The sequence below is a fragment of the Fistularia commersonii genome, chromosome 23 (genome assembly GCF_037954325.1).
Source record: "Fistularia commersonii isolate RoL2024-O1a breed Wild chromosome 23, RoL_Fcom_v1.0, whole genome shotgun sequence".
Lineage (NCBI taxonomy): Eukaryota > Metazoa > Chordata > Actinopteri > Syngnathiformes > Fistulariidae > Fistularia > Fistularia commersonii.
Window position 1 is genome coordinate 13,009,639 of NC_141306.1, and position 19,863 is coordinate 13,029,501.

The 19,863-nt window shown below is 44.7% G+C and overlaps 1 protein-coding gene across 1 annotated transcript in view; it reads right to left on the reverse strand.

The window, feature by feature from the left end:
* Positions 1-562: 562 nt before the first annotated feature.
* Positions 563-19,863, reverse strand: part of cntfr (ciliary neurotrophic factor receptor) — a 230,864-nt gene continuing 211,563 nt past the window's right edge. Inside the window, exons 8-11 of the mRNA XM_086171003.1 lie at positions 12,879-12,947; positions 12,368-12,482; positions 3,097-3,223; positions 563-2,097 (exon numbers count right to left, since the gene is read on the reverse strand). Of these exons, the coding sequence (XP_086027129.1) occupies position 2,097; positions 3,097-3,223; positions 12,368-12,482; positions 12,879-12,947 (312 nt within the window). The 3' untranslated portion in view covers positions 563-2,096. The remainder of the gene's footprint in view (positions 2,098-3,096; positions 3,224-12,367; positions 12,483-12,878; positions 12,948-19,863) is intronic.

Genomic DNA, 19,863 nt, shown 5'->3' on the forward strand with positions numbered 1-19,863 from the left:
GAGTCTTGGACGGAAAGAAAAATGACAGGTGGAAACAAGGAAGGAAGGAGGAATGGATCTACCGCCGACGTAATCAAATCAATTATCGCCTGTGCAAACACACACACACACACACACACACACAAGATGGACTCCTGCTGACAGCTGTTAGATGGTGTATTGATTTGTCCTGTGCCTGGGAGTCGTCGTGGCAGAAGTTGTCAGATTCATGGAAGACGGAGGGTTTGAGGGGTGGAGTGGCGGAGAGCTGGAGTTCAAAGGTCAAAAGACAAGTGTGAGCGTCCTCTAAAGAGGCGGGGCTTAACCTTGACGGGTCACCTGTCAATCACACAACCATATTTTCACACATCCAATTGCCCGCTCTGTCACTCACACGTCATATAAACTGACTGACTGCACTTGGAGGAACCTGAATCATCAGGTTAAATGGATCTTTGTTTCCGTGGCGATGGCATATTTGCCCTCGCTGTGGAAGCAGGGGGGACCCCAAGGGGCCCCTGGGGGCCCCAAGAGTGTTTCGGGCTCCGTTCAGGAGGAACAATGACTCTGACACCGGCGTGTGTTGGTTCTTTGTGAAATGGTCACATTTAATGGTTGAAACCTGCCATCGTATATACATCTATAAAAAAGAGGCCGTACAGGTTACCACAGTCTACCGCTAATACATACATTATCATTATTATTATTATTAAATAATAAACTTTGTCCAATGTTAAAGTTACATATCGTAGTTTACAAAAGGACCCAGGAGAACGAAGCCGCGGTGAACGTTTGAAAACAAAGAACAACTAAAACCCTCTATGTTTTTTTTTTTTTTTAATTTTTTTTTTTTTTCTTTTTTCGTGTGTTTATTATTCGTCCATAAAATAAAAAATAGAAATACAATGAAAGACATGGTGTGGATAACATAACCGGGCGGCCGGCCCAGGGGAGGTGAGGAGCGGAGGGTGTGTGTGTTCACCGGCAGCAGGGCAGAAGGAGGAAGGCGGAGATTTTCCTCCTCATCTTCCTCTCCGACAACCCAGGTCTTCCTCGCCGCCGCCGCCGCCGCCGCCGCTGAGAGCAGGTTGTAAAGCTAAGCGTCTATAGAAGCCGCACTACTGTTACTGAGATCTTGAACGTGTTAGTCCTTGTATTGACATCATCCCCCCACCCATAACTCTCGACCCCCCGAAACCCAAAAGTTATCACTCGGCCGGTTTTGATTTGGTTGTTGGATAAAGATTCAAAGTTTTCTGTCTGTCTTAAGTTTCTTCTTCTTGCGTATGTGTGTGTGTGTGTGTGTGTGTGTGTGCCTTCTTTGATTTGTCTCTTTCTTTTTCTTCTCAAACAACCGGGAGCTGCAGGGGATCCGAAACATTCCTCCCAATTTCCTTTCTCGGTCTGTATTGATCAGCTGTTTTGTGTGACGCACACACACACACACACACACACACACACACACACACACACAGATGTTTTTGTAAAACCCACGGCAAAGGCAGAAAAGGGGCTCCGGGGGTTGCAAGTCAGAGGGAGGGTTGTAGCTGAGTCTTTGGCATGATGATGTAGCTGTATGACGGGAGCTGCTGCAGGCGCCACTGCACGCGCTCAGTTTGCGTGCACATGGCGGCGTTTTTTTTGGGGGGGGGGGGGGGGAGAAAACGCCAACCGCCGATAAATTGGAGAAACTGAACGGGTGAGCCGCCGATGGGGTCCCGTCGGAGCCGTCAGGTGGGGTCAGAGGGCGCTTCATGCAGGCACCGATGCTGCCGTCGCCGGGGACGACGACCACGGCCGCGACTTGATGGTGACGATGATGGTGATGCCACTTTTAAAGAAAAAAAAAAAATAACAACAACAATGCCAAAAAAAAAAAAAAAAGGAAAGTTCCTCCTCCTAGAACAGCTGTCAATCAAAAGAGCGCTGAACCGGCCGGCACGCCGTCGTCCGGGTTCGGGGAGAAACGTGGCGGCAGAAATGAGCGATGCACTGTGTCCTCCAAACATGTGCAAAATAGAAAAACAAAAACAAAGACCAGCCTCCTTCGTCGCCTCCGTCCCTCCTCCTCTTCCTCCTCTTCCTCCTCCTCTTGCTTTCAGGACAGGGCGTTCACATCTGCAGGGGAAATCATGACTTCCTTTAGTTTATCGAAGGAGCTATATGGGGTGTCATTCATGTTTCACTCACTTTGTCTGTAATGGAGATTATATGTAATGAACACATCCATGATTTTTATTTCGTATTGTAATAGTAAAATTAATCATCATCTATACCGCTTATTTTGGGTAAGTGGTAGGGGTTGAGAGCAGGGGTTAAACATATAGAGACATACAACCATTAACACATGGCATACATGTCTTGCACCAGACAAGCACCTAAACATATAGAGACATACAACCATTAACACATGGCATACATGTCTCGCACCAGACAAGCACCTCCTCCTCTTCGGACTTTGTACGAGCTCAGATCCTCTCTCTGATATTTTGTCGAGGTCTCCGAAGGCAAAATGCGCCTTGTCTGACCTTCTTTGTCCTTCTCTACCGCACATTGTGTAATAATCGGGTAATAACGCACACAGACCAGGGGCAGAGTGTATTGGCGCACACAGGTGCGTCTGCAAATCAGTCATCCATGATATGAATAAATGTCCTCTCAGGAGGAATTTGCACAGAACATGTCGCGCCTTCCGTTTGCAGGTGGCGTCTGAGGGGGGAAACGAGCGTGACTCCGGGTTAAATGGCGAGCAGCAGGTGTTCGCCCGCTAACGCCGCCCAGCATCATCAGCGACGGGCCGTTTGTCGCCGGGCCCTCAGCGGAACAAATGGGGCGTGAAGAAAAGAAACGTTCCCATTCCTGCGTCCTCTGGAGCTGCTTCTATTCTCCGCCTCATGGAGAGGATGCTCTGTTACCACGGTGATTAGCCAGCCAAGGAGATGACACCCTTGTCCCTCCTGGGTGGAAGCGGAGGTGATGGAGATGTATGAAGGGCTTCCATCTCAAAACAAACTCACCCTGCTCCTAATGGACCTCCTTGCATGTCGATGTTTGAATGGAAGGGGAGTTGTGGACCTGTGTATGTGTGTGTGTGTGTGTGTGTGTGTGTTGGCTCACCACATGAAGAGCAGCAGGACTCCTAACAGCAGTGGGGACATGAAGGTGAGCACCCTGGTGGCTCCGCCCACCGGGGAGCGCGACTTCTGCGGCGCGTTGGATGACGGGATGGGGGATGTTTTAGTGTCTGTGCACACACACACACACAGAAACACACACACATACATTAATTAAATCCTCCTGCTGTCAATTTGTTTCCTTTGTTAGTTGTGGCGGATCTGGATAAACGGACGTCGCCGTGAGAATCTCATCGTAACGGGGGAGAAGATGGCCAGAAGAAGATCGATGGTAATCTACAGCAGTGCTCGATGGCGGGCCTGTCGGGATGGCGATGGAGGGAAGGAGATAAACTAAGCCTGAAAAAAACGACTGATGCTGCCGGGAGAGCAAGTGAGAACATGAGGGTACGTAAAGATCGGCTTTAAGCAAACAGAAGAAGGGGTTGTCAAAGTTCCTGGAGCTGCATCAGATTTACATCTACTCATACATGAACTACAGAGACCTCTGACTTGTGTGTTGGCATGAGGAATGCTTGTGTGTGTGTGTGTGTGTGTGGCGGTCTGAAGGCCTCTCAATGTTCTCCTGCCTGGGTTCTCCCCAGGTTCTCCATCTAAAAACGGTCAACAAGCCCATTGAAGACTCCATGATGTCAGCAGCTGCGAATGTCTCTATATGTGACCCTTTGATTGACAGGTGAGCCGTCCAATTAGAAAGCAGCCTTTCACCAGACATCAGGACGAGCGGTATAAAGAATGAATTAATGAACAAATAGAAGAAGAAATTAGCAATTTTGAGACATTACTAGATAATAATGTAAGGGTTTTAGTTGCTATGGTGATTCCTCACGCGTCTTGTCCACCCCAGGAGCGATAAACATGCCCGAAAATGATTTCTTCTTCTCTGGACGTTTCCAAAGCTGGATTAGAATTCAGAGGCTTATCTTTCAGGTTCTTCTGTGCTCTGGCTGGGAAGTTTTCCAGTCCATGAACGTCACTTTCTGCAGAGAAGCAGCTTCTCTCTACGCTTACCAAGATAACATCAACTTTCAGGTCGGACGTTCTCAGGTCACTCGGTTTTTGGGCTCTTGCCGCCTGGACACGGGAAGAGGCCGAACACAAGACCGACACGAGAAGGAAGGGAATGTGCCTCGACAAGACGGGCGCATCGGAAATGGAGGAAATGGAACCGTGAGTTTCGACCGAGGGTCGGCGGATCGATACTTTGTGGGAGGTCTGCTCGTTTCCTGTCGAACAGGAAGTACCGGCGGCGAGCGGACAGTAACAAGCCGCTAAGAAGAGGGAGGAAGTCACGGAGGACTTTGGCCATTCAGATAAATTCCAGGTGTCCCTTCCTGGGGAGAGCTTCTGTTACTCAGCTAGATACTTTTACACAGTGTAGGGTGGATAAGGTCTGTACTATGTGGAATACAGGTAAAATATATACCATGTATAATATGTGACATGAGTAAAATATGTTTGATGTGAATAATATATACACTGCTCAAAAAAATAAAGGGAACACTTAAAAAACACATCCTAGATCTAAATGAATGAAATATTCTTATGAAATACTTTGCTCTTTACACAGTTGAATGTGCTGACAACAAAATCACACAAAAATGATCAATGGAAATCAATTGTATCAACCCATGGAGGTCTGGATTAGGAATCACACTCCAAATTAAAGTGTAAAAACAAACTCCAGGCTGATCCAACTTTGATGTAATGTCCTTAAAACAAGTCAAAATGAATCTGTGTTGCTTCCTGAGTGGACACTATGATTTCACACAAGTGTGATTGACTTGGAGTTACATTGTGTTGTTCAAGTGTTCCCTTTAATTTTTTTGAGCAGTATATAATGTGTACGATGTGTATAATGTGTATATCAGTAATGTGCAGGAAAGTCCATGGCCGATGAATCACGCCTATCATGAGGCAGGAGAACTGTGTGCCTCACTTGATGGCTCCTCGCAGCCGTTCTATCGTTGCTCAACACAAGAAACCAGTAACACACATACAGTTGTTGGCAAATTGGAAATGTTTTTCATATAGCAAATGTGTTTAAACATTTTAACAGCGAAATACCGAGAGACAGCAAAATGGTGATAGTGCAGAGCATCATTGCATTATCTCTATTGAGGCTCGACAGTCCGCAGCCTTTTCTCAGTATTTGAACAGTAAATGTGAAAATCCATTGATTTTGAATAAAAAACAGGTGAAAAATACAAAGTACAAGTCTAAAATAAATCACTGATAATTTTATTCTTTTGTTCATTTTACCTTATTTTCTCTCCAAGATTGGCAGGTGAGGCACAGCCTCTCCTGCCTCCCCCAGGCTGCACGTCACTGGTGTATAATGCATATTGTGTGTAACGTATAAGAGTTTACTGTACATAATGCGTACAATGTTTCAAATGTATAAAATGTGTTTAATGTGTGTAAGGCATTTAATATGTACAATGCATTTTAATGTGTATAACGCAAGTTGTGTATAATTTGCATAATGGGAACAATGTGTGTAATGTGTATAATGTATAGAATGAGTAGAATATGTATAATATGTATACGGTGTGGAAGGTTTGAGAGAACAACCCAGTATCAAAGTGTGTTTCTGAGTAAACTTATGTTAAACATATTTTGTAAGCGTCTGAACAAAAGTTATGCTATAATGAATTTTCTTTACCCGATGTAAAATAAATGATCTTTAATTTTGGAGCACTCCTTTTTCACACCTTTGTTTGGTCTGAGTAAATTTACAGCATTATTAACATCACCGCCATCCATCCATCCATCCATGCTGTCCTCCTCAAACATTCTCTGAAACTAAAGCGTCACCGATACACACACACACACACACACACACACACACACACACACACACACACACACACATTGTCCTTCTGGTGGAGAAAGCTGGTCCGAAGGAGCCGCCATCACCTGCTGACCTCACACACCACTGATAATTGAATGGCCACGCCTATGCGTGCCACCATAGGTGTGTGTGTGTGTGTGTGTGTGTGTGTGTGTCCTCTTCTTCTGCAACCTTTTAAAAGTGGACAGAAAATTACTAGCTGTTGTCCTGTTGTCTATTTGAAAGACAGGGAGGGAGGAAGAGAGAAAAAGAGAAAGGGAGGGAAGGGGACTGGAAGAGAGAATAGATGGAAATGGTGACAAAAGGTAAGAGGTAATCAAACGATCGAGAGATCGATGAGAAGTGAGAGAAGAGGGGAAAGAAGAGAGAACGAGAGAGCGAAGGAGGGAAGGAAGAAGGGAGGGAGGAAGAGGAAGGGAAGAGAGGGGCATTGGACCGTCAGCTGGGTGAAGGAGCATGAGGAGAATCCTGATCACCTCCTGTTCCTCCTGAGAACAAGAATATTACACCATGTACTGAGTGTGTGCGCGTGCGCGTGTGTGTGTGTGTGTGTGTGTGTGTTTGTGCGTGTGCTGCATCTTAACTCGAGATGTAGTGTGTGTTTGTGTGTGTGTGTGTGTGAAAGTGTTAAAGCAGGACACAATTCCTGTCTACGCTGCAACAATGAGTTTGTGTGTCACCCGCTCCTCCTCAACCCCCCACAGGCTGTTGTTCCACTTCTGACCACTAGGGGGCGTCATTGTGCCGTCAAACCCCTCACGGGGGTGGGGGGGGGACGAAGAAACAAAATAACGGAGTCCGAGGTTGTTCCAGGTGTGTAATGGTGATGTCTTAGAATAAATAAGAATACTGTTCTGTCCTCATCCCTTCATTACCTCACCTGGAAGTGAAAACACAGATTACCCTCCCTCCAATTACCCGAAAAAAGAAAGGATAAAGTGTTTTTCTTTTTTTTTTTGTGTGTCTTTCCGGCGGCGCCCCGCACCAATTAGCAAGCAGCAGGCCGGCGTAAGCTCGGAAGCCCTCCTCATCTGGGGAGCTTGGCGCTTCTTTCATGTGAAAATAAAGAGAACTCAGGTTCGGACGAGGGTCCTGTTCATCGGACCCGCGCTTTGTGTGGCATTGAATTATATTCACACCGCCGCCAGCTCTGAGGCTCTTTCTTACAGGGCTTTTAGAGCGGCACATAAAAATTCTACCACCGTGCACGTCGCTGTTTTAGCCTGTTCCTGAATTTGCATTTGCATTTACAAAACTTGTCTCCGCGCGTAGATATGCACTCAAGTCAGACGCTGCATTAAATCCACAGAGTCCATAAACTTGACGTCTGCTGAGAACAATCTCATTTCTGCTGACGCCGAGCGGCCTTTACATCACGGTTAGCGGCCAGTGCTACATGCTCGGGAATAAAAAGGGCCGCTTTTATGGACTTCTGGGAAATTAGATTGCAGAAATGTCAACATTTAGGACATCATTTCTGTGTAATGCGTGGAAACATCAAAAAAACGCTTCAAACTTCAAAGGTTAAAACATCAAGCAACCACCGCTGATGACAGAATGCTAACTGTCAATCATCCCACAACTGTTAGCTTGTTTGGCAACTCTAGCAAATTTGTTTATGTTGAGCATCAACATTAAGCATCTTTTACCTGGAAAGCCATGCTAACCTCAGCTGCTAAAAATGCATTTTTTTTCAACCAAACTCATTAACTGCTAATAGCTGATGGTAGCAGTCAAAGCATAAGCTGTTTGCCTGAGGCTACTTTTTGACCGGCCCCCAATCACACATTTCTGTTGTATCATCCACACCCGACACTTGTTTTAGAATTTGTTAGCCGCATTTTTGAAGCGATAATCCACCATTACTTTGATCAATATATGCTAACATCTTTAGTGATATCATTCATCTTCTTTTTCAGCCCCTCGGGTGCCTTTCACCCACTCACTAGCAACTTTTAGACACTGTTAGCCTTGATTTAGTCAAGTTTAGCATTCTGTTAGCATCCTCTGAAATGTGATGCTTTTTGTTTCATGGCTAACTAATGCTAGAGCTAGCATTAGCAAAGACGCTAACAGAACTGGACCTCTGTGCATCCAATCATGGTGGGTAACAACTGGTTCAGGATCGCCAAAACCATCACTCATGACTAGAATTTTGTTTGATGGCACTTTGTATTAATATATTCTCTTTGCTGCCTGTGGCTCTGGGCAAATGTTCACAGTTAAAAAATTTTTTTAGCAAACAAAAATATGTAGCCTTACACATGGACAATTATTTATGCATTAAACCAAGGTTGCAAAGGAAAGCTGTTGCTAAAGGCCTGGTATTGTGTGCCCTCAAACATGTAACTGATACATATTTTAAAAACAATCTAAATTGTTTGCAATACATTTCTCGAGTGCTTTGGTTCAATCCCTGCTTGCTAAAGGTTAAAAGAAAATAAACGCTCTCAGTGTACCCAGCATTTGATAAGTTCCAGGTGTCTCTGCGTTGATTTGGTGACCTTCCATGCTGTTCTTTGAATACTGACAAAGGCTGCCGACCCCTTTATTCAACACACGCTTTCTTTTTTAAGAAGTGTTCTGGTACGTCTGATACTCCAGGGAGCGACATCCAAAAATCTCACACTTGAAATGTCCTTCGTCTCAGCTGGCGTGCTGAAGGGGCCCCATAAAATGTCTCCATCCCTGAAGAGATCAACAACCCAAACCAGGACCTCAGTCCAAAGCTTCTGACAGGTTCCCTTTGTTTCACACAATCCAAACTTTAGCTCTACAATTACAAAAGTCTACCTCAGGTGAGGCCCTCCTACGTTCCTATGCAACCTAGTATCTGCAAAACAACATCCTCAGCCCAATCCCAGCAGACAGACGCCGAAAAACTCCCCGCAGACAATTAGGACTGAAGAAACCTCTGGGATGAGAGGAGGAACTTCTTCCAAGTCCAAGATTCGATGAGGGTTAACCAGGATTGTCGTCCTATCATGTAAAACCACTTTGTCCTTCATGTCTGCCTTTGAGAATGGAGTCCAGATGGTGAAAACAAGACTAGCTAGTTCCTTTCACACTCAGGAGAAGGTCAGGTGCAGAACCTGGGACGTCCTCATAGGCGACGCCTATGCGTGGAGCTTCTACAGTGTGGTGGACAGAGCTGGGATCTTCTTCCTCCCTCCCCATCTCTACAAGCCGGTTGAACGTTGGGAATTTTTGGCGAAGATATTTTAGGTATCTCCGCCATCTATAGTGGCAGATGCTGTTCTCTGTGCACAACATTCAGCTCCTCTCTCCAAGAACTACTGGACATCTGGTGTTTTCTTAAGCCTTAACAGATGTTAATCAGATCTTCATCCTTTTCGAACATTCACCCTCACGACTATCCATCAATATAGGACCATCAGAAAAAGGTGAACAACAGAAATTCTCCTCTTCCCCATTGACCACTTCAAATTTCTGACATATCAAAAAATAGTTATCTGAAACCAAGCGAGAAATAATTTCTGCTCAGATGACAGTGGACATTGACATGCAGTCAGGGGAGGCAGCAGAGGCCGTGCCTCACTTGCCAATCTTGCAAAGAAAAAAAATGTCAAATGAAAAAAGGATGAAATAATTATATTTGCACTATAAAGGTATATTTCATTTAACTTCACCTGTTTTAGATGTTTTTTTTAATTTATTCAAAATCACTGTATTTTCACATTTAAAGTTAAAATACTGAGAAGAGACATGTGGATTGTTGAGCCTCAATGTAGATTACTAAGACCACATTGCTGTCTCTCCGTACGTCGCTATGAAAATGTTTAAACACTTCTGCTGTATGAACACCATTTCCAATGTAAAGTGTTATTTGTCAACAACTATGTAAGTTACTAGTTTCTTGTGTTGAGCGATCATACAACAGCTGCAAAGAGCCAGTAAGTGAGGCACGCAGTTCTCCTGCCTCATGGTAGGACACGCTTGTGATTCCAGGGCTTATTCTTGCGATTCCTCGGCTGCAGAATACAAGTTAACGAGTCAAGTGCAGCCATCCATTCATTTTTCCTCTCCTCACTTTCAAATGGAGGATTACATATCCAAACTTAGACATTTTTTTAAATTGGACTTGCATGGATTTCATTTATAAGTAAAGGTAAGACCGTAATAACTTTTTTTTTTTCATTAAAATGTGCTTTTTTTAGTGTGCTAGGAAAGCTGATATGAGATTTTAAACATAACCGGTTAACTGCTGCCAATCAAATGGTGAATAAGCTCCGCAGGGTTCATATTTTCGTAAATCTGATCGTGACGAAGTCAGTGCCTCAACAGCCATGAATCTCACTTTCAAAACACAAGGACGCCATATTTGCTCTTTCCAACCTGAGAAAACCAACAAAGTTTTCTACTCTTGTGGAAACCGTACAGGCCTATTTCCAGACATATGATGTCACCGTCCTTCCTGCTGCCCGAAGGTCCTCAGGAGCAGAGGAACGTGTTCGGTGGACCATCAGAAGCTGTGGACCTGCCCCACAGCACGCACTCCCTGCAGGAAGACACCGGCCCTGAAGACCTCCACGCCATCTGCTTGCATGCACATTTGTGAGTGTATCTACATGTCCTCCAGATCTTTCCAGTGCAAAGATGGAGGAATATAAAGCTCCCGCTTCCCAGACGTGGATTTAAACGAGGTAGAAGATGATTCTGAACTGGAAAATAACTGAAAATTCTCAGCGGATCTCAGGGTTCGATATCAGATCTGCGTTGCAGGAGATGAGAGGAACAACTAACATCTCCTGTAACTTCTCCGCAGCTGCTCTCTGCAAGGGTCTCCTCGCCCTGCAGGACCCTGATGGGCTGGTCGGATCTGGGAAGGGTCCCTCAGGGAGTGTCTCCTGGAGGCCTCAAGGTCTTCCCCTTAGTTGTTGGCTAATCTGGTCTTAGCAGCCACTCGACGGAGAATACTATAGTTGTGGAGCGCGTTGTGAATATTATTAAATTAGAATTTGCAAGGACGGACATGAGGATTATCAGAAGATGCGTCCCGGAGGCGGCGCGGCCGCGCTCCCGGTGATGGATGTCGATTTGTCTGCCGGCTGCTGGGTTTTACAGCTTAAGCTGTGATTAAAAAAAGAAAAAAAAAAAAAAAAAAAGAAAGTTCAAGGCTATCAACCTCTTACAGTGTACTCCATGTTATGATAAAAAGCTATTATTGCACTGCGTTACTGCCGGTTCCGGATCTTTACGGCACGCCAGCTGCGTGCGGCGTTAAAAAAGTTGATGATCCCGGTGGAGGATCCAGCATCTGCGCTTCTGACGGAAAACATAACTTTTCTCATGTTCACCGGCACTCTCTCTCCACCAGGCTGGTGCTATCAGAGACTAAACGTTGGTTAGCGTGTTAGCAAACCCCAGAATGATAGATAGATAGATAGATAGATAGATAGATCGATAGATAGATAGATAGATAGATAGATAGATAGATAGATAGATAGATAGATAGATAGATAGATAGATAGATAGATAGATAGATAGATAGATAGATATTCTGCTAGCTTGCTAACTTGCTAGCTTGCTGGATAGATAGATAGATAGATAGATAGATAGATAGATAGATAGATAGATAGATAGATAGATAGATAGATAGATAGATAGATAGATAGATAGATAGATAGATAGATATTCTGCTAGCTTGCTAACTTGCTAGCTTGCAAGCTTTCTGGATAGATAGATAGATAGATAGATAGATAGATAGATAGATAGATAGATAGATAGATAGATAGATAGATAGATAGATAGATAGATAGATAGATAGATAGATAGATAGATAGATAGATAGATAGATAGATAGATATTCTGCTAGCTTGCTAACTTGCTAGCTTGCAAGCTTTCTGGATAGATAGATAGATAGATAGATAGATAGATAGATAGATAGATAGATAGATAGATAGATAGATAGATAGATAGATAGATAGATAGATAGATAGATAGATAGATAGATAGATAGATAGATAGATAGATAGATGGAAGGACGAATGATCAGACGGATGGATTGATAAGTGGATGCTTCACTAAAACCCCCAGAACTAACCTTCAGAGTGAAATAACTCTGAGGGTTTCAGTCCTCCTGCTGTTTCTTCCGTACACAAACATCTGCCTGCCTGTCTGAGCACCGTCCCTTCAGACCGCTCACATGGGTTGGATGGACAGCGATTCCATGTCCTTCACGAATGCTCCTCAGCATGTGGAGCAGAAGCTCCTTCAGATCGCCTTCACGAGTCACACCTCTGGATGAAATTCCCATCCATCGCAGTTTCCCTTCACGTGTTTTCCCAGCCAGGTGGGAAATATGCTATACCATGCTAGCTCTTAGATGCTATCGGTTCACCCGAGAGGTCACGGCTTCGCCCGAACCCAAAAAACCCACCGGTAGAAAACACCTCGGTTGTGGTGATTTGCACGGGCTCCTCGATCCAGGGCGTGGCGTGCACGGCCACGCTCCAGTCGCTCCATGTTCCGATCTCCGTGTCTTTGGCAGCCACCTGTGGGACATCACGACGGAGAAGATAGAAAAACAAGTGTGAAACTTCACACCGCGTGACTTTAAATCACTTCCTGAAGTCACTTCCTGTCAAAGCACTTTCTTCTTTCCTCCACTCCCTCCATATTTTTCATTTGGATTCATCGCATTTCATTTATTTTTCTGAACTTTTTCAAGATCTCATCAAAGTTTCTTCTCAAAGTTTAGACATTCAGGTTGAGCTAAATGGAGACTTCAGGGTCTTCAGGGATGGTTGCCTCCATCCATGACTTTTAAAATTCTTAAGAAAAACAACTGTTAGGTCGTTTTGGTCCAGAACACATTTTATAAATGAATAAATAGAAAACTAAAGAGTTTCCTAAAGAGTCAGATGAGGACACAGCATGAGAACAGTTACCTGGATGATGTACTCCTTGCCGGCATAGGCGTCAGTGATGGTGTGAAAGGTGCTGTCGGAAAGCTCCACCTGACAAAGAGACAACAAATGGCAGCATATCATTTTCATGTCTGAGGTTGGAAGCTCAGATCATGTTTTTTCCCCATTTCTGGAGGCTGGAATACAATGACCGTGTGTTTGGTTCCGGTGAAGGGGTTCCAGGGAATGGGATTGGAGAAGGTCAGGGAGGTAGCAGGGAACAGGTGGGCCAGTGGAGCTGTCAGAGGAGGTGCTCGCTGGAGGATGGGGAGGTGAGTTTTTGGGGGTCGTCGGACCATCACAGTAGTGTTACTACCGTAATAGTAGTACCTGTCGAGTCTGGAGGCTACTGAACCCAGGGGGGAACCGACCTTTGGCACCACTGCCCTTGCCCTCAGGACTCTTCAGGTCACCACAGAAAACAATCTGCTCACACTAGTTTCTCAAGTTCCAACCCAAAGCCGGGTGTCCCTGAGTGCCTGAAAGCAGACTTGAGTAATCTGAGGTATCATTCATTTATTCCTTCATTATCTATACTGCTTATACTGCAGTTCAGGTCACTGGGGGGCTGAGGGCTATCCAAGGTGTTATCCTGCGGGTTCACCCTGGACTGGTCAATCACTGGGCCACATTTTGAGACATTCAAGTGCTCACAGGTGCTATAGAGACATGCAAACTTTCACCCTCTCGTTCATGATTATAATAATAAAGATGCTTTGAACCCTCGAAGCATACAAGTATGGGCCACTATCTCAGGAACTCAACATTTCCAGCGTATCCAAGGTGTTATCGCACGGTTCACCCTGGACTGGTCAATCACAGGGCCACATTTTGAGACATCCAAGTACTCATAGGTCCTATAGAGACATGCAAACTTTCACCCTCTCATTCATGATTATAATGATAAAGATGCTTCGAACCCTCGAAGCATACAAGTATGGGCCACTATCTCAGGAACTCAACATTTCCAGCTTATCCAAGGTGTTATCCCGCGGGTTCACCCTGGACTGGTCCATCACAGGGCCACATGTTGAGACATCCAAGTACTCATAGGTCCTATAGAGACATGCAAACTTTCACCCTCTCATTCATGATTATAATAATTAAGATGCTTTGAACCCTCGAAGCATACAAGTATGGGCCACTATCTCAGGAACTCAACATTTCCAAGGCATGACAAGGTGCACTGAGAGTTCTCTGTCAAAAAGAGGTGATTATAGTGACACCGTGAGCTGAAAACAGCATGTATCTTTGGGAGCGTGTTCACCTGTGGAGGTGGGATGGTTTCTTTCACCCGAACTGCCAGTTGTTCACTGGACGATCAAGGCATCACTCAAGCTGCGCAAGAATTAGGAGTTGCTGTATTCACAGGTCCTATAGAGACATGCAAACTTTCACCCTCTCATTCATGATTATAATAATAAAGATGCTTTGAACCCTCAAAGCATACAAGTATGGGCCACTATCTCAGGTAGTCAACATTTCCAAGGCATGACAAGGTGCAATGAGGGTGCTCTGTCAAAAAGAGGTGATTATAGTGACACCGTGAGCTGAAAACAGCATGTATCTTTGGGAGCGTGTTCACCTGTGGAGGTGGGATGGTTTCTTTCACCCGAACTGCCAGTTGTTCACTGGACGATCAAGGCATCACTCAAGCTGCGCAAGAATTAGGAGTTGCTGTATTCAAAGGTCCTATAGAGACATGCAAACTTTCACCCTCTCATTCATGATTATAATAATAAAGATGCTTTGAACCCTCAAAGCATACAAGTATGGGCCACTATCTCAGGTAGTCAACATTTCCAAGGCATGACAAGGTGCAATGAGGGTGCTCTGTCAAAAAGAGGTGATTATAGTGACACCGTGAGCTGAAAACAGCATGTATCTTTGGGAGCGTGTTCACCTGTGGAGGTGGGATGGTTTCTTTCACCCGAACTGCCAGTTGTTCACTGGACGATCAAGGCATCACTCAAGCTGCGCAAGAATTAGGAGTTGCTGTATTCACAGGTCCTATAGAGACATGCAAACTTTCACCCTCTCATTCATGATTATAATCATAAAGATGCTTTGAACCCTCGAAGCATACAAGTATGGGCCACTATCTCAGGTAGTCAACATTTCCAAGGCATGACAAGGTGCAATGAGGGTGCTCTGTCAAAAAGAGGTGATTATAGTGACACCGTGAGCTGAAAACAGCATGTATCTTTGGGAGCGTGTTCACCTGTGGAGGTGGGATGGTTTCTTTCACCCGAACTGCCAGTTGTTCACTGGACGATCAAGGCATCACTCAAGCTGCGCAAGAATTAGGAGTTGCTGTATTCACAGGTCCTATAGAGACATGCAAACTTTCACCCTCTCATTCATGATTATAATAATAAAGATGCTTTGAACCCTCAAAGCATACAAGTATGGGCCACTATCTCAGGTAGTCAACATTTCCAAGGCATGACAAGGTGCAATGAGGGTGCTCTGTCAAAAAGAGGTGATTATAGTGACACCGTGAGCTGAAAACAGCATGTATCTTTGGGAGCGTGTTCACCTGTGGAGGTGGGATGGTTTCTTTCACCCGAACTGCCAGTTGTTCACTGGACGATCAAGGCATCACTCAAGCTGCGCAAGAATTAGGAGTTGCTGTATTCACAGGTCCTATAGAGACATGCAAACTTTCACCCTCTCATTCATGATTATAATAATAAAGATGCTTTGAACCCTCGAAGCATACAAGTATGGGCCACTATCTCAGGTAGTCAACATTTCCAAGGCATGACAAGGTGCAATGAGGGTGCTCTGTCAAAAAGAGGTGATTATAGTGACACCGTGAGCTGAAAACAGCATGTATCTTTGGGAGCGTGTTCACCTGTGGAGGTGGGATGGTTTCTTTCACCCGAACTGCCAGTTGTTCACTGGACGATCAAGGCATCACTCAAGCTGCGCAAGAATGAGAAGGAGTTGCATCGGCATCTCAAGGCTGTCTTTTTGTTCGCCGCCGCCTGGCGATGCCAGGGCTCTGCTGGCTCACAGATCCCGCCCCCGCCGCTGACATGTGTTGTGTTCAACGGCTCCATATGTCTGCGGCGCTCTGGGTGCTTTGCGTTCTGTCTGGGACTTAACGGGAGCCAAGGTAAACACAGCTGATTTCTCCAGAGGATTCTCGACGCAGCCGGAGAAAAAAAAGCCTGAGAAGCAGGACGCGGGCGGATTGTCGGGAGGTGTAGAAGAGGCCCTCAACACATCTTGTTTGATAACAATTTAACATTCGATTGAAGCCGTTGATCCGATAAAAGGTTCTCTGATCAAACATTTACATTTTTGATAAATATCAGATCATCATCTGCAAACATTTGCGCTCTTGCCCTCTGTTTGCCTGCGTGTTCCTTTTTCCATCTGCTAATTTCCTCGCAAAGCTGAACGTTTTTTTAGGAGGGAGTGGAAGAGTATTAAGTTAAAAAAAACCGAACAACATAAATCCACGTAAACCAAACAGATTTTCTTCACATAGATTTTCTATTTATATCAACAAATCGCAAAATAGTTGTCAACAACACACCGGACAACACTCTTTAAGAAGATCTACAGGAGTGAGAGCTGCAAGGAAAAACAGGAACCAACTCAATGTGGTGGCCTTCTGCCTCGACCAGATAGCAAAACAGTAGTAGGGACAGGTAGATAGATAGGTAGCACTAGCAGTTAAATGTTAATAACTTGAATTATACAATCTTGTTTTCCTTTGGGCTGCTCCCTTCAGGGTCACCACAGCAAATCAACCTCCTCCGTCTAAACCTATTCTCTGTATGCTCTCCTTTTACACCAACTAAGTTTATGTCCTTTTCACTCCATTCATAAATCTCCTGTCTGGTCTTCCTCTAGACCTCCTGCATGGCATTTCCAGCATCCATCTCAAGGGGTCAAGGATTCAAGACTTTTATTGTCATTACATTGAGCGCAACGGAATTTAGAGATAGCGGCTCTCGGGTTCAGTGGAATCAAAAACAGACACAAACAACCTGGAAAACCGGGACATTGCACAACAATACAACAACAGCAGCATCTCTGGATTGGAAGATACAAGACAGAAAAAAATACAAGACCAAAAATATGTGAAAAAAATAAAAATATAAATAACATGTAGAAGAATAAATAGATAAATGTGTAGAAAGAAAAAAGTAAAGATGTAAAAAGCGTTACTGTATGTGAGGTTCAAGTGTTACGCTGTTTTTAGAGTGATTTAGTTCCACCCAAATATTTACTAAATGTCCTTTGCCCGTCTATCTCCAAAACATCTAACGTGTGCTGACCCTCTGATGCACCTGCACATCTTCATCTCCTCAACCTCCAGCTCTGCTTCCTGTCGGCTTCTTCTTCTTTCGGCTTTTCCCTTCAGGTGTCGCCACAGCGACTCAACTTTCTCCATCTAACCCTATTCTCCGTATCTTCTTCTCTCTCGCTATTTAAGGAAGGTTAAAATGCTGAAATGGTCTCCTGGTTGGTGCGCAGAGCATCTTTAGCCTCTTTGCTAATATTTCCAGATGTTCTTGCACAACATCATAACTAGAAATCGGATGGTGGAACATTTTCTTCTTTTTCCGCCCTGCACCTACCTACCAGCCCTGAAGGAACTCTTGTAACTTCTTCTTCTTCTTCTTCTTTTGGCTTTTCCCTTCAGGTGTTGCCACAGCGAGACAACTTTCTCCATCTAACCCTATTGTCTGGATCCTCCTCTCTCACACCAACTACCTTCATATCTTCTCCCCCTTCATCCATAAATCTTCTCTTTGGTCTTCCTCCAGACCTCTTGCCTGGCAGCTCCACCTTCATCAACCTTCTACCCAGATCTTCACCATGGTTTAGACATGAACAGAGTGTTCATATTTAAGCCATCGTCGTCATCACTTTGTCTTGGTCATACATGTCCTGCACCCCTGTGACAAATTCTTCCTTTCCTTTGGTCTTTTCCCTTCAGGGGTCTTCACAGCAAATCCACCTTCTCCATCTAACCCTATTCTCTGGATCCTCCTCTCTCACACCAACTACCTTCATATCTTCTCTCCCTTCATCCATAAATCTTCTCTTTGGTCTTCCTCCAGACCTCTTGCCTGGCAGCTCCACCTTCATCAACCTTCTACCCAGATCTTCACCATGGTTTAGACATGAACAGAGTGTTCATATTTAAGCCATCGTCGTCATCACTTTGTCTTGGTCATACATGTCCTGCACCCCTGTGACGAATTCTTCCTTTCCTTTGGTCTTTTCCCTTCAGGGGTCTTCACAGCAAATCCACCTTCTCCATCTAACCCTATTCTCTGGATCCTCCTCTCTCACACCAACTACCTTCATATCTTCTCTCACTACGTCCATAAATCTTCTCTTTGGTCTTCCTCAAGACCTCTTGCCTGGCAGCTCCAATTCCAGCATCCGTCCACCAATATATTCTCCATCCCTCCTCTGCACATGACCCAACCATCTCAGTCTGGCTTCTCTGACCTTCACTCCAAAACATCTAACATGTGCTGTTCCTCTGATAGACTCATTCCTGATCCTCTCCATCCTGGTCACTCCCAAAGAAAACCTCAACATCTTCATCTCTGCAACCTCTAGTTCTACCTGCTGTCTTTTGGTCATTGGAACAGTTTCTAGTCCAAACATCATCGCTGGTCTCACCACTGTCTTGTACACCTTTCCTTTTATTCTGGCTGAAAGTCTTCTATCTCTTCGTACCCCTGACACTTTTCTCCACCCATTCCAACCTGCTTGGACCCGTCTCTTCACCTCTTTTCCACCCTCTCCGTTGCTCTGGACTGTTGACCCTAAGTACCTGAAATCCTCCAGCTTCTTGATCTCCACTCCCTGTAGCCTCACCGTTCCACCCGAGTTCCTCTCATTCACACACATATATTCTGTCTTGCTGCGACTAACTTTCATTCCTCTCCTTTCCAGAGCATACCTCCACCTCTCTAGATGTTCCTCTACCTGTTGTCTGCTCTCACTACAGATCACAATGTCATCCGCAAACATCATGGTCCATGGGGATTCCTGTCTAACCTCATCTGCGTCTTGCTGCTTCCTGACAGCTGGAATTGTCCAATAATAGCTTTAAGATTGATAATAAAAGCATCAACTGCTGATTGAGCCACGGACTCAGTCGGAGTTTTGCTGTTCGGCCTGTGGTTTCCCAAACAGCTCCACCGTTGTCCACGGAAAGAATGGATTTCCTAGAATTCCACGGCGTACGAATGTTTCTGCTTTATATCACAGATTCCAGTCGTATGAATCCATCCCTCTCACTTAATCAGCGACGGGGCTCCGAAGCTGCAACGGGAAAATGAACTCAGTCACCTGGAAGTAGTATGAAAAACCCCAAATAAATGGATTCCCCCGCTTGCCTGCAATTATGGGCTGGGGTGAGTTAGCCTGCCGTCGGCTCGCGTCTGAATGTCTGACGGCGAAGGAAAATGTTGCGGGTGCAGATTTTTCTGCGCTTGAAATGGAATTAAATGATTTAGTGACCGGCCTCCTGTAACCAGAAACACCGACGCACCTGAAAGCACCGTGGACCTTTTCCCCTGATTTTTTATTTATCACAACACCTTCCATTTTTCATGTTTAGATACACAAGACTAATACCTGGAGTAGGTCTTGGAGAACACAACCAGGCTCAGACAGGTGGGCTAGACTTCAGAGTATGCAGAGGGAATGTATTTCAGTGTATTTCACAACATGTTACTGTGTCAGTCATGGGTAGCAATGCTAACGCTAATACAATGCAAAATACCGTGTCTCTATCCATTAAAAAAAAAAAAAACAAACCCTCACTAACCCAAGCTTACTGTTCTTTATATTTCCTGTGCATCATGTATTTGCAAGTGTATTTGCAGTCCCTATGTCCTCTATTGTAAGTCGCTTTGGATAAAAGCGTCTGCCAAATGCAATGTAATGTAATGTAATGTAATGTAAAATACAGCAGGTCTAT